Source organism: Entelurus aequoreus, linkage group LG06, assembly GCF_033978785.1.
Source record: "Entelurus aequoreus isolate RoL-2023_Sb linkage group LG06, RoL_Eaeq_v1.1, whole genome shotgun sequence".
Taxonomy (NCBI): Eukaryota; Metazoa; Chordata; class Actinopteri; order Syngnathiformes; family Syngnathidae; genus Entelurus; species Entelurus aequoreus.
In genome coordinates, this window is record NC_084736.1 from 36193052 (window position 1) to 36219085 (window position 26034).

At 38.9% G+C, this 26034-nt stretch overlaps 1 protein-coding gene across 11 annotated transcripts in view; it reads right to left on the bottom strand.

Annotated features, from left to right (window-relative positions):
* The window catches only part of LOC133652193 (protein unc-13 homolog B-like), a 151271-nt gene that overhangs the window by 39696 nt on the left and 85541 nt on the right, over positions 1-26034 (bottom strand). For 8 of the 11 annotated variants that reach the window (XR_009826537.1, XR_009826538.1, XR_009826539.1 and 5 more), the window contains 5 exons: positions 20721-20817; positions 20515-20658; positions 17769-17846; positions 17457-17534; positions 14629-14649 (listed from right to left, as the gene is read on the bottom strand). Coding sequence is in view for 7 of the 11 variants with exons in the window: in XM_062050667.1 (XP_061906651.1) it covers positions 14629-14649; positions 17457-17534; positions 17769-17846; positions 20515-20658; positions 20721-20817 (418 nt within the window). In the remaining 4 variants the exon portion in view is untranslated. The remainder of the gene's footprint in view (positions 1-14628; positions 14650-17456; positions 17535-17768; positions 17847-20514; positions 20659-20720; positions 20818-26034) is intronic. The other 3 variants (XM_062050669.1, XM_062050668.1, XM_062050672.1) reach the window with 1 other exon arrangement.

Genomic DNA, 26034 nt, shown 5'->3' on the forward strand with positions numbered 1-26034 from the left:
CTGAATTCCGGAAGCTCCCGGAAAATCCGGGAGGGTTGGCAAGTATGCATATACTAGTACTGATACTACTACATATACTAGTACTGAAACTACTACATATACCAGTACTGATACTACTACATATACCAGTACTGATACTACTACATATACCAGTACTGATACTACTACATACACCAGTACTGGCTTGGATACTACTACATATTCTAGTACTGATACTACTACATATACCAGTACTGATACTACTACATATACTAGTACTGATACTACTACATATACTAGTACTGATACTACTACATACACCAGTACTGGCTATACTAGTACTGATACTCCTACATATACTAGTACTGATACTACTACATAGACCAGTACTGGCTTGGATACTACTACATATACTAGTACTGATACTACTACATTTACTAGTACTGGCCTGGATACTACTACATACACTAGTACTGGCCTGGATATTACTACATATATTAGTGCTGACACTACTACATATACTTGTACTGGCCTGGATACTACTACATATACTAGTACTGGATACTACTACATATACTAGTACTGATACTACTACATATACTAGTACTGATACTACTACATATACCAGTACTGATACTACTACATATACCAGTACTGATACTACTAGGTATGTGATGAATATTACTAGTACTACTACCAGGTGTGATGAGTATGGAAGTAGAATTGTCTCACATCAACTTATATATATATCAATATGATATTAATACATATGCATATAGTAATAAATATACAAATACAAATGTGATATACAAATAAATAAATAATCTGTATAAATAAAGGCGTATTTGTAAATATATTTTTGAGATTTGAATATAAATATGCTTGATTTTGTATTTGTATTGAATTTGCATTTGTGGATCGTTTTTTGATTTTGTGTCGATGAGACATTCCTCCCACAAAGAAATGTGACCTACACAACCAGCAGAGAGCACTGCAGCCAGAGCAGTCTGGGTCACAGACAATGCTAATGTATCCAGTTCATCTGAAAGACCGTGCTAGCTGCTTTTTTTATTGTATCAATGCCGTTTAATGACCTCATTTGAGACGCCGAGATGAGCGGTCGCACCCTCTTTCGCTCCCGATCGGGAATCCAAACAACTGCTCGGATTATCCCACACTTCCTCCTTTTTCTACTGTGGATTACGGATTTATATTTTAAACCTCCTCGGATACTCTACCCTCTTGAAAATGAGAGTCGAGAACGCGAAATGGACATACACAGTGACTTTTATCTCCACGACAATATATCGGCGAAGCACCTTGGCTTCGGAGCTAACGTGTTAGCATCGTGCTTGTCTGCACATCGAGGCAGAAGAAACATGCCCCTGACTGGAAGGATAGACAGAAAGTCAATAATACTACTATTACTTCTACTATCAGGAGACACTGAACTCAACCCTGGACCTGCAACAACACGGTTAATGTTGTCCCGACTGGCGAAGACTAGCAATGCTACTGCTAGCGTCGCCATCGAAGCTAACTCGGCTACCGGCTCGTCTCAGCTCAAGCTCACCTGTGCTCCTGCGGTCGGCGGCTCGGCGGAGGACTTCGCCCCGTTCATCGACACGGTCGGAGGCTCGGCGGCGGCGGTGGAGGACGACCCAGTCATCAGAGAAGACAGCGACTCAGCGGCGGTGAACGACGCGGCGGCTGCGGTGGACGGCGACCCAGACATCGGTGATTGCGGGGAACTGCACGAGATGGCGGGGGTCCACGCGACCTCTCCCCGGTCCCGGACGGCCGAGGACGCGCCATACACAGGATTTAGAGGCGCCTTTACACAAACATTTTCGTTATTCTCTTTCTCTTTGTCTTCAAAAAAGCCCGCCAAAAGGAAACCCAACCCATCCCCCAGCAACCCTACCTGGCCTCCTCCTCCCTCTCCCTCCCCTCCCCCTTTCTCTCCCTCCCCCTTCACCTGGAGGACGATCAATATGCCTCTCTCTCCTCTCTCTCCTTGCTCTTCAACTGCAACAGCAATAATAACCAACAATTTTTCTGGTCAGTACCACAACACAGCGGACTCTGATGCTCTTTTTGGTTCCAGTGGACTACACATCATCCACCTTAATGTGAACAGCCTCTCTGGAGCCAAACTCGACCAAATCAGAGAAATGTTCCTCAACACGAAGGTAAAAATCTTGTGTTTCTCTGAAACCAAATTTGATCAAAGTATTTCTGATTCAGAGATAGAAATACAAAACTTTTCGGTTATCAGAAAGGATAGGAATAAACACGGTGGGGGCGTTTGTATGTATATTCACCAAGATATTAAATACATAACTCGCACTGATCTTAACCACAATAACCTGGAATCTGTGTGGGCGGAAATCAAATTTAAAAATGCTAAGCCGGTACTAATAGGGACTGTTTATAGACCCCCTAATCAGAGTGATTTCTATGGGGCTTTGGAAGAATGCTTGGCGGGGACAGACAACATGGAGAAAATTATAACTGGGGATCTGAACACAGATATTCAACGCAAAGATGCGCCTGTCTTCAGATCCTTCAGCAAGTTTTGTAATCTCCACGGTCTTTCCCAGCTAATAGCGCTACCCACAAGGGTGTGTGATTCCACCCAATCAACCATAGATCTCATTCTCACTTCAGACCGGCCTAAAATAAAAAATAGTGGGGTCATGATCTGTGGTCTTAGCGACCACTATCTAACCTTCTGCACCCGTAAAATAGCTAAACCTAAAGCCAATGGCCACATAACAGCCCAATCCAGATCACTCAAAAAATACTCCAATGACAATTTCAATTTAAAATTAGATGAGTGGGACTGGTCCCCTGTGCTCGCGAGCAACCTGGTCGATGTCGCTTGGGATCGCTTCAAAACGGCGTTCCTAAAGATACTAAATGACATGGCTCCCGTGAAAACAGTCAGGATCAAAGCCCGCTCGGAACCATGGATGAATCCGGACCTATTAGCTGCCATAAAAGACAGAGACAGGAAATACTCTGAATACCAAAAATGTAAAACAGAAGTAGATAAACAACCCAATAATATCAACCTCAAATTACTCCTTTCAACTCTCAAAAAGCAATGCAATAAATTAAGAAATAAGTCAACCAACCTGACTAAATCCTTAAAAAAAAATTACATTAACGACAAAATAGAGGAAAACACGAATAAGCCACGTGAGCTCTGGAAAATTCTCAACAACCAGCTTCCTGGTTGCAGCCAGAAACTTAAAACAAGACTCACCAACATCAGCATCAAGGAGGGTGACTCCCTCATTACAGACAAAATGGAGGTAGCTAGCAGACTTAACGCCTTTTTCACCAGCATAGCTGCAACTCTTGTCAACAAGCTGTCCCACCACTCTGGTCGCTTTGGTGTAGAACACATTAAAGCCTTCTACAGAAAGCTAGGAGTATCCAACAATGATTTCAAATTAGAAATGGTCACAGCTGATGAGGTGTTTAAAAAATTGAGCGCGCTCCACCCTAACAAGGCCACCGGTCTTGATAATATTCCCTCCAGATTCCTCAGGGACTCTGCCTCCATCATTGCCCCGATCATCACGCACATAATAAACCTATCAATTACACAAGGCCAAGTACCAAAAGATTTTAAGATAGCAAGAGTAACTCCCCTCTTTAAAAAAGGAAGCAAATTGGAACCTGGCAACTACCGACCTGTTTCTATTCTCAGCTCCATTTCGAAAGTAATGGAGAAAATAGTTTATGAACAGGTCGATAGTTACCTTGCCACTAATAAACTCATGTACAAATTCCAATCCGGCTTCAGAACTAACCACTCCACTGACACATGCCTTCTCTATCTGACCGACCACATCAAACATGAGGTGGACGCGGGCAAATACTGCGGCATGGTCATGCTGGACCTTCAGAAGGCCTTTGACACCGTTAACCACGCTATACTGTTGGATAAGCTCAGAGCAATCGGATTTAACAAAACCTCTTGGAGCTGGATGCAGTCTTACTTGGAGGGGAGGGAGCAGGTGGTAGAGGTGAACGGCACCGTGTCCCCCCCCCTCTCGGTGAACTGTGGAGTCCCCCAAGGCAGTATATTGGGACCTTTACTGTTCCTAATATACATAAACGACATGTCATCGGCATGTGACTGTGAATTGTTTTTGTTTGCGGATGACTCTGCCCTGCTGGTATCCGGCAAGGACAAGTCACAGGTGGAGAAAATCCTCAGTGCTGAGCTCTGTAGAATTTGCACCTGGCTCGCTGACAACAAGCTATCCATCCACTTGGGTAAAACAGAATCCATCCTGTTTGGGTCCCACATCAAACTTAAGAGAGTCAATCACTTCACCATAAAAGTAGGTGACAGTGTCATCACCAAGAAAGATGAGGTCACCTACCTAGGTTCCATTCTAGAGGCTAACCTTTCCTGTGATAAAATGGCAACCAAGGTAATCAAAAAGGTTAACCAACGAACGAGATTTCTCTACAGAATTTCCTCTCTGGTCAACAAAAGCACCTTGAGGATTCTGGCGGGAACTCTCGTTCAACCCTTTTTCGATTACGCATGCACCTCCTGGTACCCTAGCACCTCCAAAACCCTCAAATCTAAACTCCAAACATCTCAGAACAAGCTAGTCAGGTTACTTCTAGACCTCCACCCCAGATCCCACCTCACTCCTACCCACTTCTCTAAAGTGGGCTGGCTCAAGGTGGAGGACAGAGTTAAACAACTTGCACTGAGCCTAGTCTATAAAATCCGCTACACCTCCCTGATACCGAAGTACATGTCAAACTACTTCCTTAACGTAAATGACCGCCATAACCACAACACCAGGGGGTGCTCCACTAACCACGTTAAACCCAGATTCCGAACTAACAAAGGTCTTAACTCATTCTCTTTCTATGCCACATCAATGTGGAATGCGCTCCCAACAGGTATAAAAGAAAGGGCATCTCTATCCTCCTTCAAAACCGCTATAAAAGTTCACCTCCAGGCAGCTACAACCCTAAACTAACACCCTCCCCGGATTGCTAATAATCAAATGTAAACAATCAAATGCAGATTCTTTTTCTTATGCCTTCTGATCTCTCTCTCTCTCTCTCTCTCTCTCTCTCTCTCTCTCTCTCTCTCTCTCTCTCTATGTCCACTACTTGATGTCCATACCCCCCCCCCCCCACCCCCCCTCCACACTCCTGATTGTAAATAATGTAAATAATTCAATGTGATTATCTTGTGTGATGACTGTATTATGATGATAGTATATATGATAGTATATATCTGTATCATGAATCAATTTAAGTGGACCCCGACTTAAACAAGTTGAAAAACTTATTCGGGTGTTACCATTTAGTGGTCAATTGTACGGAATATGTACTTCACTGTGCATCCTACTAATAAAAGTCTCAATCAATCAATCAAACCTTGTCCCGATGTAGATACTGATCTCTTATCAGTGCAATTTGTGGCAAATCATCCCAAATGAGTAATACTTACAGTGGATGATCCTGCTTGATCTCTGGCTGCATCATTCATGTTCACACATGACTTACAACATTTCATTATGGGTTCAAAAACAGCACCGTCTTGTGCTTAATACTAGGATTAAAAAATCTAGCAAAAATGATTTTACAGCATATCTGGTAAAAGAAGACAACTCAATTGGTATAGCTCGGTTGGTAGAGTGGCCGTGCCAGCAACTTGAGGTTTCCAGGTTCGATCCCCGCTTCCGCCATCCTAGTCACTGACGTTGTGTCATTGGGCAAGACACTTTACCCACCTGCTAACAACCACCCACACTGCTTTAAATGTAACTTAGATATTGGGTTTCACTATGTAAAAGCGCTTTGAGTCACTAGAGAAAAGTGCTACATAAATAAAATTCAATTCAATTATTGAAAATATAGAAGAAATAGCTGAGGAATTCAATAAGTTTTTTGTGAATGTTGGCTCAAAATATGAATTTTAAGCGTGTATCTGTCATGAAAAATTCAATGTTTCTTGGTGGAGTTTGTGAAAGTGATGTGTTAGAAGTGGTCACAAAGTTTAAGAACAAAAAATGTGTCGATGGTAACAACGTGGATATGTCACTTGTTAAAGAAGTGATGGATTGTGTCCTCAAGCCGTTTACTTATATATGTAATACATCTTTATCAACTGGAACCTTTCCTGACTAAATGAAAATCGCTAAAGTTATTCCCACTTATACAAATGGTGATAAACTATGGTCTCAAATTATACAGCTGTGTCTCTACTACCTCAAGAGAGAGCATTTGTAAATAGACTTGATAAGTTGATTGACAAACATGAGCTAGTGAATGACCATCAGTAAACATCTACATCCCTAGCACTTTGTAGAAAACATAGCTGCAGTAATAGAAAAAAAACAATTTATTGACTTACGTAAAGCTTTAGACACAATCCATCATTCCTTACTTCTGCAAACATGATAAAACTATGGCATACGAGGTGTTTCACAACAGTGGTGAAGTAGTTATTTAAGTAATAGATCTCAATATGTAGAAATGAATAAGACTAAATCACAGCCAAGAAGAGTAACTTGTGGGGTTCCACAAGGCTCGGTATTGGGACCCAAATTATTTATACTTTATTTAATGATATTTGTTCAGTATCTACTAAATTAAAAATATTATGTTTGCAGATGATACAAATGTATATTGTTCAGGAGAAGACTTGAAGGAAGTGTTGAGGATAATAGAGATTGAGTTGATTCAGCTAAACAAATGGTTTGATATGAATAAGTTATCATTAAATGATAAGAAAACTAAATATATGGTGTTTAGTGGTGCAAGGACAAATTGTGAAGCAAAATTTAAATTAAATCAAGTGGAAATTGATAGAGTATATGAAACTAAATTATTGGGAATAGTAATTGATCATAAATGATGTTGAATATATAAAAAGAAAAATATCCAAATCCATTGCTATTCTTTATAAAGTAAGACACATGCTGAATAAGAAATGTCTGCATATGTTATATTATTCTTTTATTTTTCCATATTTGACATATTGTGTTGAAGTTTGGGGAAATGTTTATAAAACAAACATAGAGCCAATAATTAAACTTCAAAAAAGAATAATACACAACGCGTGCTACTATGAACATACCAATCCATTATTTATAAGTTCTAATGTGTTCAAATGTTCAGATATTGTGTTTTTAAAAGCAATGGAAATGATGTTTGGAGTAAAGAACAACAGCCTTCCAGCTTGTATTCTTAGGTTATTTCAATTAAGAGGAGAAAACTATCATTTACGGGGGATATTGATTTTTGCAATAGGTAAAATAAGAAGGAATATAAAATAAAAATGTATTTCAGTTTTAGGAATTAAATGGTGGAACAAGCTCAGTGATGTAGTTCTTTGTTAAGGTTTAAGAAAGCCTTGAGAGGTGAGATAATAGACAATGATAAAATATAGTAGCAATTACTTATATCCCATTTGTAGATCATTTGGTAAAATGACTGATTTGTTGTTGTAGTTTTGGAACACACCACCAGGGTGCGCCAAATAGGAAATCAGTTTTTACCACTCTCTTAATTAAAGGCCTACTGAAAAGAAATGTTTTTATTTAAACGGGGATAGCAGATCCATTCTATGTGTCATACTTGATCATTTCGCGATATTGCCATATTTTTGCTGAAAGGATTTAGTATAGAACAACGACGATAAAGTTCGCAACTTTTGGTCTCTGATAAGAAAAAGCCTTGCCCCTACCGGAAGTAGCGTGACGTAGTCGGTTGTTCGCTTCCTCATATTTTCCTATTGTTTTCAACGCAGCTAGAGCGATTCGGACCGAGAAAGCGACGATTACCCCATTAATTTGAGCGAGGATGAAAGATTCGTGGATGAGGAACGTTAGAGTGACGGACTAGAATGCAGTGCAAACATATCTTTTTTCGCTCTGACCGTAACTTAGGTACAAGCTGGCTCATTGGATTCCACACTCTCTCCTTTTTCTATTGTGGCTCACGGATTTGTATTTTAAACCACCTCAGATACTATATCCTCTTGAAAATGAGAGTCGAGAACGCGAAATGGACATTCACAGTGACTTTTATCTCCACGACATTACATCGGCGAAGCTCTTTAGCTACTGAGCTAACGTGATAGCATCGTGCTTAAATGCAGATAGAAACTAAATAAATAAATCCCTGACTGGAAGGATAGACAGAAGATCAACAATACTATTAAACCATGGACATGTAACTACACGGTTAATAATTCTCAGCCTGGCAAAGCTTAACAATGCTGTTGCTAACGACGCTGAAGCTAACTTAGCAACTTAACAACCGGACCTCACAGAGCTATGATAAAACATTAGCGCTCCACCTACGCCAGCCAGCCCTCATCTGCTCATCCACACCCGTGCTCACCTGCGTTCCAGCGATCGACGTTGCGATTAAGGACTTCACCCGATCACAGATGCGGTCGGTGAGACGGAGGAAGTTAAGGTGAGTTCGGCGGCTTACGCGTCTGCTATCCATCTCTGTCTTCCTGGTTGTGTTGCTGTAGTCCGCTGCTAATACACCGATCCCACCTACAACTTTTTTCTTTGCAGTCTCCATTGTTCATTAAACAAATTGCAAAAGATTCACCAACACAGATGTCCAGAATATTGTGGAATTATGAAATGAAAACAGAGCATTTTTGTATTGGATTCAATAGGTCCGAATACTTCCGTATCAACCGTTAACGTCACGCACATACGTCATCATACATAGACGTTTTCAACCGGAAGTTTAGCGGGAAATTTAAAATTGCACTTTATAAGTTAACACGGCCGTATTGGCATGTGTTGCAATGTTAAGATTTCATCATTGATATATAAACTATCAGACTGCGTGGTCGGTAGTAGTGGGTTTTAGTAGGCCTTTAAAGCCAAGTTCTTCATGCAGTTCGCATGGTTCTTCCTACGTGTAACCACAAACAACAACATGGTGTCAGAGTAGTGGACAAACTTCTTGCCTGTGAGTACTTTTTGTACTAAAATTTGCCGCCGGAGATTTTTTTTCCTGCCATGCGGTGGACATGCAGATCCCTAATGGAGGACGGGTTTCGTCGTCCAGACCCAGTCGTCGTCAAGGACAATGTCACTGAAAACTGCCGCATTTTTGAGCAGGAATATGACATTTTCATTGCGCAGCTCACTCGGACAAGCCCGCAAAGACCCGTGCATAAATCCTATTAAACCTGGCTGGTCCAGAAGACCCGTGCATACATCCTATTAAACCTGGCTGGTCCAGAAGCGATCGAGAGGGAGTGCTCGTTTGTGTACGCGGCAGAGGTGCGTGCCGCCGGCCCGGGCGGTGTTATTCTCGCTCCTGCCGAGTCACGGGAAGATCCCGAGTGCCTGAAGAGGAAGTTCAGAGAAATGTGCAATCCGCAAATGAACAAAACAATGGAAAGGCACAAGTTCCATTCAAGAATTCAAAAGCATGGGGAGAGCATGAATCATTCATCAGTGATTTGAAGATTAAAGCCAAAACATGTCAATTTGGAACTGAAGAACTCATATGTGACAAAATTGTTTGTGGCATTACTAACGACTCTCTGAGAAAGACATTACTGAGGGACAGTGAATTGACTGTTGCCAAGGCAATCTCCATCTGCGGTATTCACGAAATGACAGAGGAAAATATCAAGACATTGGCTACACAAGCTACCAATGTTGATGAGATTAAACCCACACAATATAAGCAATTTAAAGGCAAATTCCAGAAAATTGCCCAGACTATCACAAATTGCAACAATTGTGGAGGGAGCCACACAGCAAAAAGGGAAATGTGTCCAGCGTTTGGACAACAATGTCACAACTGCAAGAAACACAATCACTACAAAAAATGCTGCAAGTCAAAGCCGCAGAGCCAGTCCAAGTTCACCACAAACAAGCGCTATGGACAGTCTGTGCATGATGTGACAATGGATCTACACAGCCAAAGTGAAAGTGACACATTCTATGTGGATGGCTTGGAAATCGAAGATTTCGTTGACACTGTAAATCCACAACATAGAGACCAAGATGAAGGATTTGTCACAGTGTGCATAAATGACGTGCCAACCGAAATGAAAGTGGATACAGGTGCTCAATGCAATGTAATGTCACTGAAGACTTTCAATAAAGTAAACAGCGGTGTGAAACTCACCAAACAACACAAAATCACAAATCTGGTTGCTTACGGAGGAGTTAAAATGGAGACACAAGGTGACGCTACTCTGACATGCATTTTAAAGGGACAGCGCCACTTACTGCCATTTTTCATAGTGGATAAAAATGTGACATCACGGTTGGGCTTCCGTGCATGCCTGCGTATGGGGCTAGTCGAGTTGAGTCCCGATGTGCACCATGTCACCACAGTGGAGTTGAGTCCCGATGTGCACCATGTCACCACAGTGGAGTTGAGTCCCGATGTGCACCATGTCACCACAGTGGAGTTGAGTCCTGATGTGCACCATGTCACCACAGTGGAGTTGAGTCTCGATGTGCATCATGTCACCACAGTGGAGTTGAGTCCCGATGTGCACCATGTCACCACAGTCGAGTTGAGTCCCGATGTGCACCATGTCACCACAGTTGTGTTGAGTCCCGATGTGCACCATGTCACCACAGTTGAGTTGAGTCCTGATGTGCACCATGTCACCACAGTGGAGTTGAGTCCCGATGTGCACCATGTCACCACAGTGGAGTTGAGTCCCGATGTGCACAATGTCACCACAGAGAACAATGGAGAGTTCAGCGCACGGATCCTCACACAATACCAAGATATTTTCAGTAAAGAGCTCGGAGAACTACCAGTTGTTTACACAATGACAGTGGACCCCAATGTGCCGCCTGTTGTTAGGCCGGCCCACCGCATCCCTGTAGCGATGCAAGATTGTGTGAAAGCTGAACTTGAACGCATGGAAAGCATGGGCGTCATTACTTCAGTCACCGAATCAACAGATTGGGTGTCATCCATGGTCGCTGCACACAAGAAAGGCAAATCAGAAATCAGATTGTGCATCAATCCCAAAGATTTAAATGAAGCACTAAAACTGCCCCACCACCCTATGAGGAGTGTGGAGGAGGTAGCAGCACAGATGTCAGGTGCGACGGTGTTTAAAGTGCTAGACGCAAAAAATTCATTCTGGCAGATCTGCCTGGACAAGAAGTCCTCAATGAAGACAACATTCAGTACTCCTTTTGGACATTACAGATTCCTTCGCATGCCTTTCAGCATAAACTCTGCAAGCAAAGTAATCCAGCGCACAATGGATCAGCTCTTTGCTGGCTATCCATGCTCAGTCATTGTCGATGACATCATCATCGGAGGCCGTGATGTGGCAGAGCACGACGCCAACCTAAAAAAAGTGCTTGAACGTGTGAAGGAAATAAACCTCCAACTCAACCCGCAGAAATGCAAGTTTCGACTTGACCAAGTATGCTACGTTGGTCATATCTTCACAAGTAAAGGTTTGAAAGCTGACCCCTCCAAAACTGCTGCCAACACAGACATGCCAGTCCCCACAGATGTCACTTCACTTCAACGCTTCTTGGGAATGGTCAACTATCTTGGCAAGTACATTCCAAACCTCAGTGACATCGCAACACCACTGAGGAAGCTGACTCACAAAGAGACCGCATGGTGCAACACCAAGATGCTTTCCACCGCCTGAAAGCATGTTTTTCCTCTCCACCAGTATTGGCCTACTACGATGTCAAAGAGCCAGTCACGCTGACCTGTGACGCGTCATGTTTTGGACTAGAAGCTGCTTGCATGCAAAATGGAAGGCCAGTAGCCTTTGCATCCCGCACTCTTACAGAAACAGAAACTCGATACGCTCAAATTGAGAAGGAGCTCCTAGCTGTTGTGTTTGCGTGCACCAAGTTCAGAGACTATGTGTATGGCAAGCCCACCATAGTAGAAACTGACCACCAACCGTTGGTGACTATCTTGAAGAAACCAATTAACAATGCCCCTGCCCGTCTTCAGTGGATGCTGCTACGCCTGCAAAGCTATGACATAAACTTAGTCTACAAAAAAGGAAAGCACATGTACTTAGCTGACACTCTTTCAAGAGCCCCTAATGCAACAGACAGTGAGAGCCCATCTGAAAGTGGTTCTTTCGAGGTCATGTCGGTGAGCTACATTTCTACAGCCCGCCTGGAAGAGCTCAAGAACCACACGGAGGAGGATGAAGTATTGCAGACTCTCAGTGCAGTTATCCAGCGTGGATGGCCTGCCAGACAGACTCAGCTGCAGCCTGTCATTGAAGTTTTCTTCCCCTACAGAGACCAACTCACTGTGAAAGATGGAATTGTCATGAAAGGGCAGAAAGCAGTCATTCCACGGTCACTACAAAAAGAGTACATTAATATTGTACACAAAGGTCACCCAGGCATTGAAGTGACCAAACGCAGAGCAAGAGGTATCATGTTTTGGTCATCAATGTAACAAGACATAACTGAAGAACTACTTTCTTGCACAGTGTGCAACAGCACAAAACCACATCAGCAGAAAGAACCGCTTCATCTCCATCCAGTTCCACACCTTCCGTGGTCCACAGTTGCTACAGACATTTTTGAATGGCGTGGACAACACTACCAGGTGCTAGTGGATTCCTATTCTGGATGGTTTGAAATTGACCTTCTATGAAATTTATACAAAATTTCCAAATTTAAAATACATTTTTCATTGCATGGTACACCACACACACTGCTATCTGACAATGCAAGACGGTACAAGTGTGAGCAATTCAGAAAGTTTGCTGAGGAGTGAGACATCATCCACACCACCAGCAGCCCAGAGTTTCCCCAGTCGAATGGACTCGCGGAAAGAGGTGTCAGGAGTGCCAAGCAACTGATGGAGAAATCCCACCGGGACAAACCTGATGTCTTCCTAAACCTCCTTAACCTCGGAAACATTCCCCGAGATGCAGACCTTGGTTCCCCTGCCGAACGTTTAATGTCAAGAAAAACGCGTGCAGCTATCCCAGTGTGTACCAGACTACTACAGCCAACAACAAAAGACTCATGACAAGTACACGCTCGACTATTCGACAAGAGAACTACGGTGAAACGTCACTACGACAAGTCAAGTCGCCCACTGAGTCCCTTGGCAGAAGGGCAAGTGGTCCGTATGCAGACTCCTGCTGGGCATGACCGACTTGGAATAGTGGAAAAGTCGTGCAAAGAGCCACGTTCCTACATCATCCAGTCCGATGGGAGAAGATACTGTACAGGAGGAATCGTCGCCACATCCTCCCGGTTCAAGAACAACCACCAACACGGTTCCAGAACGACAAAGCAGATTCTCAGGATGGTGAACTTAGTCCCTCCCACACCACTGAGAGAAGAGACAGTGATTATGCAAACGGAAAGTGCATCACCAATTCGACCCAGATTCACGGCGCAGACTGACACAACTTACACAACACGTGCAGGTCGAGTTTGTAGATCCAATCCGAAGAATGTGCAGTAAGAAAAGAAAAATGCACGTGTGATTTATGTTGAGAGAGATAGTATTTTTTCTAGCTGTTCTGTGATGTGTTTAGATATTTCATACATATAGTGAATTGTTTGTACTCACCCTACACAGTTAAGAGATTTGATCTCAGTTACATATAGATATTCATTTCACTTATCTTCTTTTGTTTTTTTAAGAAGGACTCTTAATGAAAAGGGAAGGCTGTAGATCATTTGGTAAAATGACTGTTTTGTTGTTGCAGTTTTGGAACACACCACCAGGGTGTGCCCAATAGGAAATCAGTGATTACCACTCTCTCATGCAGTGCATATGTACAATTGCTGCCCTCCAAAGTCTTAATTAAAGCCAAGTTCTTCAAGTAGCTCGGCATGGTTCTTCCTACGGGTAACCACAAACAACAACACCATTGATTTTTTGAACGTTGATGTTCCAGGTAATCTTTTTTTTAGTGAAGGTATAAGATAAGCCTAGGCTTCAGCCTATTCCTTTTCGGTCATTCTTTTTGTGTGTAAATGTGTATGATTTTAAAATATGTATAATCTGTACTGTTAAACTGATCACACAAAATGGTTGATTATATGACCCAAATAAACTTATTTTAATTCATTCAATCATTCTCCTAACATGGCAAAGTCATGACGTAATATGACCCTCCCTAGTGTGCCGCTGATTGGCTCGCCAGTGTCTGACCATGTCTGTGACCCAGACCGCTCTGGCTGCACTGCCCTCTGCTGGTTGTTCAGAGGAGTGTGTAGGTCACATTTATTTGTGGGAGGAATGTCTCATCGACACAAAAGCAAAAAAGTGATCCACATATGCAAATTCAATTCAAATACAAATACAAAATCAAGCATATTTATATTCAAATCTCAAAAATATATTTACAAATACATGTTTATTCATAAATATTCTTGATTTATTTGTATGTCACATTCTTATACTTATACATTTTATTTGTATATATTTTCAAATCTCAAAAATATATTTACAAATACGCATTTATCTATACAAATTATTTATTTATTTGTATATCACATTTGTATTTGTATATTTATTAATATATGCATATGTATTAATATCACATTGATATATATAAGTTGATGTGAGACAATTATACTTCCATAAATGAGGGGAAACACACACATAAACAAGACCTACCCTTTCTTCCTCTGCTGTAAACTGTGAAGAAAAATGCAGAAGTTGCTTGTAAAAATTAACTCAATCCAATAAATACTAGGTTTGTATATGTACATATACATACACACGCTTAGCATACTGATAGCTATATCTGATAGCTATCTTAGCATATAGATAGCCTTAACTGACAGCTAGCTTAGCATACAGGTAGCTATATCTGATAGCTAGCTTAGTACACTGATAGCTATATCTGATAGCTAGCTTAGCATATAGATAGCCTTATCTGACAGCTAGCTTAACATACAGGTAGCCATATCTGATAGCTAGCTTAGCATACTGACAACCATATCTGATAGCTAGCTTAGCATACAGGTAGCCATATCTGATAGCTAGCTCACCATATTGATAGCTATATCTGATAGCTAGCTTGGCATACAGGTAGCCATATCTGATAGCTAGCTTAGCATACTGGTAGTCATATCTGATAGCTAGCTTAACATACTGACAGCCATATCTGATAGCTAGCTTAGCATACTGATAGCCATATCTGATAGCTATCTTAGCATACTGATAGCCCTCGAATGCATATTTGCAGATGATACGCAGAAGTGTAAGAAAAAAATACTAAAAACTAAAGAGTACACAGTCCATTCCAGACTCCACTCAAGCAATGCTACTCGGAGCTAACAGCTACACAGCAGCTAAGCACACAATAGCACACAAGCTAGACATGGGTAATAATCATTGAACAATAAAATGTGACATTTGTCAATATAAACAAGTATTAAACAATTCTATTAGTATATTACTTAAACATACGATGTGTCCAAGGCAGTATTAGAAATTATCCAGTAACAAACGTGTCCGCATCATTCACCCAACTGCGTCATGAGCTTAACTTCATGAATTATTGTGACCACTAGGTGTCACCACAAAAACATATACCACTCCACTTCAATTTAGAGACAGCATAAGTACATTCCAGACGGTTATTAATAAAAAAAAGTTTATATTTTTCATAACTATCATTGTTGTCTCATTTCCCTTTCCTAACATTCACACTACTGAATAACACACGATGGAGGATTCCTGCTGATATCGTATCGGACTGATAGCGGCCAATAATCAAGGCTGCAACGTCGCTATCTTTGTATCGGGACAAGTGTAGTTGATATAATACTGCTAAATATTATCAGCGTGTATATTGAGTAGATTATGTAACTGACGTCATGTTAGTCAAACTAGCACCTCTGCTGGTTGCAGCCAAGTACTGCACTCCTATTATTACAGCAAAATGATTTGCAAATGCATACCTCAATGTGTGTGTCTATAATCCAATTGTAGTGTTCGTGTACTAATGTGTGTGTCTGTATCTCACTCTGTGTGTTTTTGTAATCCAATTGTACTGTTTGTGTACTAATGTGGGTGTCTATCTCAATCTGTGTGTGTAACACAATTCTAGTGTTTGTGTACTAGTGTGTGTGTCTGTATTTTAATCTGTGTGTCTGTAATCCAATTCTAGTGTTTGTGTACTAATGTGTGTGTCTGTATCTCAATCTGTGTGTGTAACACAATTCTAGTGTTTGTGTACTACTGTGTGTGTCTGTATCTCAATCTGTGTGTGTGTAACACAATTCTAGTGTTCGTGTACTAATGTGTGTGTCTGTATCTCACTCTGTGTGTTTTTGTAATCCAATTGTACTGTTTGTGTACTAATGTGGGTGTCTATCTCAATCTGTGTGTGTAACACAATTCTAGTGTTTGTGTACTAGTGTGTGTGTCTGTATTTTAATCTGTGTGTCTGTAATCCAATTCTAGTGTTTGTGTACTAATGGGTGTGTCTGTATCTCAATCTGTGTGTGTGTAATCCAATTCTAGTGTTTGTGTACTAATGTGTGTGTCTGTATCTCAATCTGTGTGTGTCTGTAAAACAATTTTAGTGTTTTTGTACTAATGTGTGTGTGTATCTCAATCTGTGTGTGTAACACAATTCTAGTGTTTGTGTACTACTGTGTGTGTCTGTATCTCAATCTGTGTGTGTGTAACACAATTCTAGTGTTTGTGTACTACTGTGTGTGTCTGTATCTCAATCTATGTGTGTGTAATCCAATTCTAGTGTTTGTGTACTAATGTGTGCGTGTATCTCAATCTGTGTGTGTAACACAATTCTAGTGTTTGTGTACTACTGTGTGTGTCTGTATCTCAATCTGTGTGTGTGTAACACAATTCTAGTGTTTGTGTACTACTGTGTGTGTCTGTATCTCAATCTATGTGTGTGTAATCCAATTCTAGTGTTTGTGTACTAATGTGTGTGTGTGTGTGTATCTCAATCTGTGTGTGTATAATCCAATTCTAGTGTTTGTGTACTAATGTGTGTGTAACACAATTCTAGTTTTTGTGTACTACTGTGTGTGTCTGTATCTCAATCTGTGTGTGTAATCCAAATATAGTGTTTGTGTACTAATGTGTGTGTGTGTGTGTATCTCAATCTGTATGTGTCATCCAATTCTAGTGTTTGTGTACTAATGTGTGTGTCTGTATCTCAATCTGTGTGTGTGTAATCCAATTCTAGTGTTCGTGTACTAATGTGTGTGTGTATCTCAATCTCTGTGTGTGTATAACACAATTCTAGTGTTTGTGTACTACTGTGTGTTTGTATCTCAATCTGTGTGTGTGTGTAATCAGATTGTGGAGTCTGTGTCGCACACACAGATCTAATTACGCACACACAACTCCTTTACAGCAGAAGGCTAGCAGACAGTCACAAGTAAAAAGAAGCAATCCAGGAAAGACATGTTGTTGTTGACACAAACAAACAAATCATAATACGGAGACAATTTCAAAGTCACCTGCTTGGCTCCCATGGACTCAAACATCCTCTCCAGCAGCACCCTCATCTGCTGGATGTTGTTCATCAGCACACACGGCTGCACGCGCGCGCACACACGCACACACACGCACACACGCGCACACACACACACACACACACACACACACACACACACACACACACACACACACACACACACACACACACACACACACACACACACACACACACACACACACACACACACACACACACACAGAGAGACAGAGAGATGTTGAGACAAGACTTAGTGGAGGGCAGATCAAAGATTGTGTTTGAGGTGAGCACTCACTATCTTCTCCTTGGCACAGTATGAAGGGAAGGTGTTGGCCAGCAGGGAGCAGTACTGTAGCAGGACTCTGCTGATGGTCTGCACACACACACACACACACACACACACACACACACACACACACACACACACACACACACACACACACACACACACACACACACACACACACACACACACACACACACACACACACACACACACACACACACGCACACACACACACACACAACAACGACAACAACAACAACAATCATTGTCAAGGTGTAACATAGCCACATGAATGATTCACTCCTTCATCACAACAACAATCATTGTCAAGGTGGAACATAGCCACATGAATGATTCACTCCTTCATATTACATTTTAACGCATTTATCGGCCGATATTATCGGCCGATAAATGCGTTAAAATGTAATATCGGAAATTATCGGTATCGTTTTTTTTATTATCTGTATCGTTTTTTTAATTTTTATTTATTTTTTTATTTTTTATTAAATCAACATAAAAAACACAAGATACACTTACAATTAGTGCACCAACCCAGAAAACCTCCCTCCCCCCATTTCTTTCTGTTATCAATATTCTGGTTCCTACATTATATATCAATATATATCAATACAGTCTGCAAGGGATACAGTCTGTAAGCACACATGATTGTGCGTGCTGCTGGTCCACTAATAGTACTAACCTTTAACAGTTAATTTTACTCATTTTCATTAATTACTAGTTTCTATGTAACTGTTTTTATATTGGTTTACTTTCTTTTTTATTCAAGAAAATGTTTTTAATTTAGTTATCTTATTTTTATTTTTTTTTTAAAAAGTACCTTATCTTCACCATACATGGTTGTCCAAATTAGGCATAATAATGTGTTAATTCCACGACTGCATATATCGGTTGATATCGGTATCGGTTGATATCGGCATCGGTAATTAAAGAGTTGGACAATATCGGAATATCGGATATCGGCAAAAAGCCATTATCGGACATCCCTACTCCTTCATCACAACAACAACAATCATTGTCAAGGTGTAACATAGCCACATGAATGATTCACTCCTTCATTACCAGGACCTCAAAGGACTTGACAAAGACTGGGATCGGAAGACACATCTGGACAAGGAAAAACTCTAAAAGCATGAACTGGTAAAAACAACAAACTTTGGGAGGGGGCTGCAGATGTGGGGGAGGGGCTGCAATCAACAACTTTTAAATAATAATAATAATAATAGTAACAATAACAACAACAACAACAACAATAATACCAATAACAACAACAATGATAATAATAACAACAATAATACCAATAATAATAATAGTAACAATAACAACAACAATAATAATATTAACAAAAATGATAATACCAATAACAGTAATAATACCACAAAAACCACAAAAATAATAACAATAATAACAACAAGTATAACAAAAATAATAATAACAATAATTACACCAATAACAACAACAATAATAATACCAATAATATTAGTAACAATAACAATAATACCACTAACAACAACCACAAGAATAATAACAATAATAATAACAACAACAATGATAATAACATAACAAAAATAATAATAACAATAATACTAACAATAATTACACCAATATCAACAACAACAATAATACCAATAATAATAATAGTAACAATAATAATAATAATAGTAACAATAACAATAATACCAATAACAACAAAAATAATAATACCAATAATAATAATAGTAACAATAACAATACCACTAACAACCACAAGAATAATAACAACAATAATAACCATAACACAAATAATACTAACAATAATAATACCAATAACAACAATAATAACAGCAATAATAATAACAATAACAACAATAACAAAATAATAATAATCGTAGTAACATAACAATAATAATACTAATAACAACAACGATAATAATACCAATAATAATAGTAACAATAAAAACAACAATAATAACAACAACAACAATAGTAACAATAGTAACAACAACAACAACAACAATAGTAACAATAACACAATTAATAATAATAATATTAACAAAACTAATAATAACAATAACAGTAACATAAAAACAAAACTAATAGTAACAATAAAAACAACAATAATAACAACAATACTAATAGTAACAAAAACAAAAGTAACAATAATAATAGTACTAATAATAATAGAAGGGAGCAACACAATCAGAGATCATTACAAACTAGTTGTGAGCACACAGCTAATGTCGCTAACGCTAAGTAGCTCACTGATCATGAATATGTTTCAAATAAAAATAACAGTTTGTGTATATTTTAGTAATAATCACTTTTGTTTAAAACATTCTAGAAAGTTAGAGAGAATTAAACATATCTTGTCTGAGGATTAACAAAATAATATATATTTTTTTCATTTTTGACTACAACCTAAATAGTTTTTTTGTCAAAACGTATGTAACATTTTATCTTTGATTATATTTCAAGTGTTTACATATGAAGAATTATATATTTATTTACATGTCATACAATAATCTTGTTCATTTCAATTTGATCTGTGTTTACATATATTTCATCATGAATAAATACAACTTCATTAAGTTTATTGACTGTATTCTTTGTCCTATATTATTGAGTGCATACTAGAATAGATTAGTTTGTTTACTTTCCCTTTCATTTCATGACTTAGTTTCCTGGCCACCACCACCATGCACACCTGCACATGGAGCTGTGCTAGCCACATGCTAGGCTAACAGAGAGAGGCGGTCACCTTGGCGAAGCGGCGGTGGTACTGAGCCAGCACGGCCCCATCGGGACAGTCCAGCTTGCGGATGATGTCAAAGCTCTGGTTGAGCTGTGTGAAGATGTCCACCACCGAGCTGGAGAAGAGAGCGTGCTCCGACGTGGATTGGAACTGTCGGAGAAGAAAAAGAAAAAGTAGAATACAAAAAAGGAGGAAAATATGAGACAACTTACTCCTTCTCTCTTGTCTCTTTCCAATGCAGCATGCATGAAGTCCATGGAAACATCTTCGTTTTCCTTCAGCCAGCTCAGCACAAACGGCAGGAACCATCTAGAAGAACCACAATAAGGTGAAACAGAACCATATGATCTAGAACAGACCTGGGCATTCTGTGGCCCGCGGGCCGCATCCGGCCCTTTGTGCGTCCCTGTCCGGCCCGCGTGAGGCCAATTATAAATTACAAAATAAATTTGAAAAAGTATCTATGTCGAGTGTGCAATACAACGGTGCTGCTTTTGTTTTGAAAATCGTTATTTGTATTACTTCCGTGTGGACGTATGCGTGTGCGTGATTGTGAGTGAATGTGAACAGCTGCAATCACAAATTACAAAATAATGTTTAAAAAACATCTATGTCGTGCGCGCAATACAACTGTGCTGCTTTTATTTTGAAAAGTATTATTTATGGGCGTGTGTCCGTGTGTAACCTGCGAGTGAAGGTGCACATGCAGCGACAAGTGATGCACGGTTTACACCCGAGACGCTAAAAAGACAAAAGTTGATGAAGAATGACGTGTTTCCAACAAGACATGGACTGCCAAGCAACGTTCCCTCTAAGGTGCGTGCCTGCGCAATTGCGCACTGCTCAAGCGTCCGTTGCGCGCAGCAAATATATGCCGCGCACCAAATCAAATCCCATCTGAATTCTAAACAAAATAAACATATTTATTCTATGTAATTTTGCAATGCAACTTTGAGTGACAGTGACAATAAGCGGCCCTAACGGTGTTCGTCAACACCGTTCAATTGAACACCGTTCAATTATTGTAACGTCTATCGAGATGCTTCGAGGACAGGAATTATATCGATCACTTTATTGAGCAAAACTGTTTATATTCGGACATAACCACACCAAAAACATGAGTAAAACAATTCTATCTCGAAAAACTAGTCATTTTCTGCCGTACAAACCAGGCCAAAACCAACTTGTCATCTGTCACCAACACGCATAGCACTAAACCACTGGTGCGTTTATGGCCACACAAAAAGTCGGACAACTCAAACACCACACAAAAGTTACACTATGACTCCTCAGTCATACGTGTGCTTATTTTAATGTCATTTATTATTAATGTTAATTTATTTATATTAGTCATGGAATGCTGTTACACACACTATGTTGAAGTATTACTATTATTATTAATATTATTATTATTATTTATCTTACGGTATATATCAAAAATAATATTGAGCAAAATGTAATTGAAGTATTGTCGATGTGGCCCTCCAGCAGTGCTCGGGTTGCTCATACGGCCCCCGGTAAAAATTAATTGCCCACCCCTGATCTAGAAGAACCACCAGAATGTGAAACAGATCCATATGATCTAGAAGAACCACCAGAAGGTGAAACGGATCCGTATGTTCTAGAAGAACCACCAGAAGGTGAAACAGATCCATATGATCTACAAGAACCACCAGAAGGTGAAACCGATCCATATGATCTACAAGAACCACCAGAAGGTGAAACAGATCCATATGATCTAGAACAGGGGTCACCAACCTTTTTGAAACCAAGGGCTACTTCTTGGGTACTGATTAATGCGAAGGGCTACCAGTTTGATACACACTTAAATAAATTGCCAGAAGTAGCCAATTTGCTCAATTTACCTTTAACTCTGTTATTATTAATAATTTATGATATTTATCTTTGTGGAAACACTGATCATCATAATGATTTCTCACAATAAATATATATAGAAACAGATAAATATCAATATGCAACACTTTATTTTTATATTTTCTCTAAGTGCACATTTTTCAAATTGAACATTTTCAAATGATCACTTCTAAGATAGTCTTGTGAAATCACAATATCCCATTTTAACTAGCTAGCCACTAACATTTTTTAACAAATCATGAATTACTTTGCACCATGTTTGTACAAATAATAACTCATGTAAAATACAAAAGTAAACTCTCTAATTTTTAAATCATGTCACACTTTGAACTGGACACCAAATCTGTTTTCTGTTTCTTTGTCAGTTAGTGGGAAGCCTGGCATTGCATGCTGTTAACTAGTGTGTTGTACTCTGGTGTGTAACTTGACACTGCAACTCTGAGTGAGTCTTGCAGATGTGCATCAGTGAGGCGTGTTCTGTGTTTGTTCTTGATGAAGTTCATGTCAGAAAAGGCTGATTCACAAAGATAAGATTTTTCCTCATTGTTTGCGGAACCTTCTTAATCTTTTGGACATATTTTCACAGCAATCTGGCCTTAAGCTTAATTATGATAAATGTAAAATATTAAGGATCGGAAATCTAAAGGGAACGTCCTTTCGAATGGAATGCAAAGTGCCTGTTTTGTGGACAGATGGACCAGTTAACATACTTGGTGTTGTTGTCCCAGAAAATCTGGAAGATCTAGGCTCAGTAAATTATGATAATCGACTAAAAAAACTGGACAAAATTATGCAATTATGGAAAGTGAAATCCCTAACCTTGTATGGTAAAATATCTATTGTCAACTCGTTAATTATTCCTCAATTTATTTATTTGTTTTTGTCATTACCAGATCCATCACAAAACTTTTTTAAGATTTATGAGCGGAGGGTCTTCGATTTTGTCTGGAACGGCAAACCAGAAAAGATTAAAAGAAAGGTTTTGTACAAAGAGTATGAATATGGGGGCCTGAAACTTCTCAACCTTGAAGCTATGTGTCTGTCTTTAAAAGCATCAATTGTTCCAAAGATGTATTTAAACACTGAGTGGTACACAAGTGTCCTGTTGGACAAAAAACATGTACTGTATCAAAAGAAATTGTATCCTTTTTTTACAAGTGATCCCCTCCCAGAGAGTCTGCTGGGAAACATGGCGAGGAAACAATCCACTCATGGTGGTGTTTTCAATTTTATGTGCCAGAAAAAAGAGACAATATTTTGCAGCAGTTAATATGGATGAACTCTAATATTGTTATAGATGGAAAGCCTTTCTTTTGGAAAAATATGTTTCAAAGAGGAATAATTTTTGTCAATGATATTATCAATGAGAATGGTAAAATTATGAAGTATGATGAATTTAGAGCTATGTATGGTGATGCTTGCTCAAGCTTTTCATTTTATCAACTAACTGGAGTAATTGGGAAAAGATGGAAACAAATAATACATTATGGAACTACTAAATTATTAGTTTGTAAACCTCTAATAAGAAATTCTAGTTGGCAAAAAGGAACTAAAATAAATAGAAAAATATATAATTTTTTTTAAATAAAGAAATCTTTGAAGGCTGCCCCATACAACACAAATGGAAAATGGGAGGACTTTTTTGACTGCCCGTTGCCATGGGATGCCATATTCAAAGTAATCTATAAAACCACTATCGATGTGCAAAATCGTTATTTTCAAATTAAAATGATTTATAACTTCTTACCCACAGGGAAAATGTTAAAATTATGGAATATGACAGAGTCAGATGATTGCCCATTTTGTTGTCAGGAGCCTGAATCCACCCTGCATTTGTTTTGGTATTGTCATATTGTGTCTTTGTTTTGGGTGGAAGTTGAAAAAATGTGTTTAAGGATTGGTTTGTTTATGAAGCTTGATGTGGTTTCTGTTATTTTAGGAGAGTTCATTGACAATCATGATTTAGTCAATTTAATTATAGTACTCGGTAAAATGTTTATTTTTAAGGCCAAAAACAGATATTCACTTAGTATTACTTTCTTTAAAACATTTATTCAGTATTTTCTAACTTTAGAAAGTTACATTGTTGAAAAAGATAATGATGCCAAAAAACATTAAAAAAAAGATGGGAAGTCCTCAAAGGCTTATTTTGAAAGTATAATTATGTTTATAGATTATATGCTATCTGTTGTTGTGTTCCCTAATTTGAGTGACCTGGACATAATCTGGACTGTACATAAATGCTTATTTTGAAAATGTAATTTTGTTTATAAATTATATGCAATCTGTTGTGTTCCCTAATTTTTTTCTGTGTACATGAATGAAGGTGCGTGTTGCTGAGTCCGACTTGGACATTATCTGGACTGGGCCTGGTTTAAAAAACCCTTTAAACAAATCTAATTTCATTGACAACCTGGTCTGTTGAAGATAAGGCCCTTTTTTAAAAAATAAAATAAAATAAGATAAATAAATGAAAAACATTTTCTTGGATAAAAAAGAAAGTAAAACAATATAAAAATAATTACATAAAAAATAGTAATTAATGAAAATGTTAGTGGACCAGCAGCCTATACAATCATGTGTGCTTCAGGGACTGTGTCCCTTGCAGATGTGTTGTCTATGTTGTGGGAACCAGAATATTGGTAGCAGAAAGAAATAACCCCTTTTGTGTGAGTGGGTGTGGATGAGTGTGCATAGGGGAGGTTGTTTGGGTTGATGCACTGATTGAAAGTGTATCTTGTGTTTTTTCTATGTAGATTTAATTTAAAAAAAAAAAAAAAAAAAAAAATATATATATATATATATATTTTTAGAACAGGCCCGCGGGCGACTCATCTGGTCCTTACGTTGGTGACCCCTGATCTAGAAGAACCACAAGAAGGTGAAACAGATCCATATGATCTACAAGAACCACAAGGTGAAACAGATCCATATGATCTAGAAAAACCACAAGAAGGTGGAACAGATCCATGTGATCTAAAAGAACCACCAGAAGGTGAAACAGATCCATATGATCTACAAGAACCACAAGAAGGTGAAACAGATCCATATGATCTAGAACAGGGGTCACCAACACGGTGCCCGCGGGCACCAGGTAGCCCGTAAGGACCAGATGAGTAGCCCGCTGGCCTGTTCTAAAAATAGCACAAATAGCAGCACTTACCAGTGAGCTGCCTCTATTTTTTAAATTGTATTTATTTACTAGCAAGCTGGTCTCGCTTTGCTCAACATTTTTAATTCTAAGAGAGACAAAACTCAAATAGAATTTGAAAATCCAAGAAAATATTTTAAAGACTTGGTCTTCACTTGTTTAAATGAATGTATTCATTTTTTTACTTTGCTTCTTATAACTTTCAGAAAGACAATTTTAGAGAAAAAATACAACCTTAAAAATGATTTTAGGATTTTTAAACACATATACCTTTTTACCTTTTAAATTCCTTCCTCTTCTTTCCTGACAATTTAAATCAATGTTCAAGTAAATTTATCTTTTTTATTGTAAAGAATAATAAATACATTTTAATTTAATTTTTCATTTTAGCTTCTGTTTTTTTGACGAAGAATATTTGTGAAATATTTCTTCAAACTTATTATGATTAAAATTCAAAAAAAATATTCTGGCAAAGCTAGAAAATCTGTAGAATCAAATTT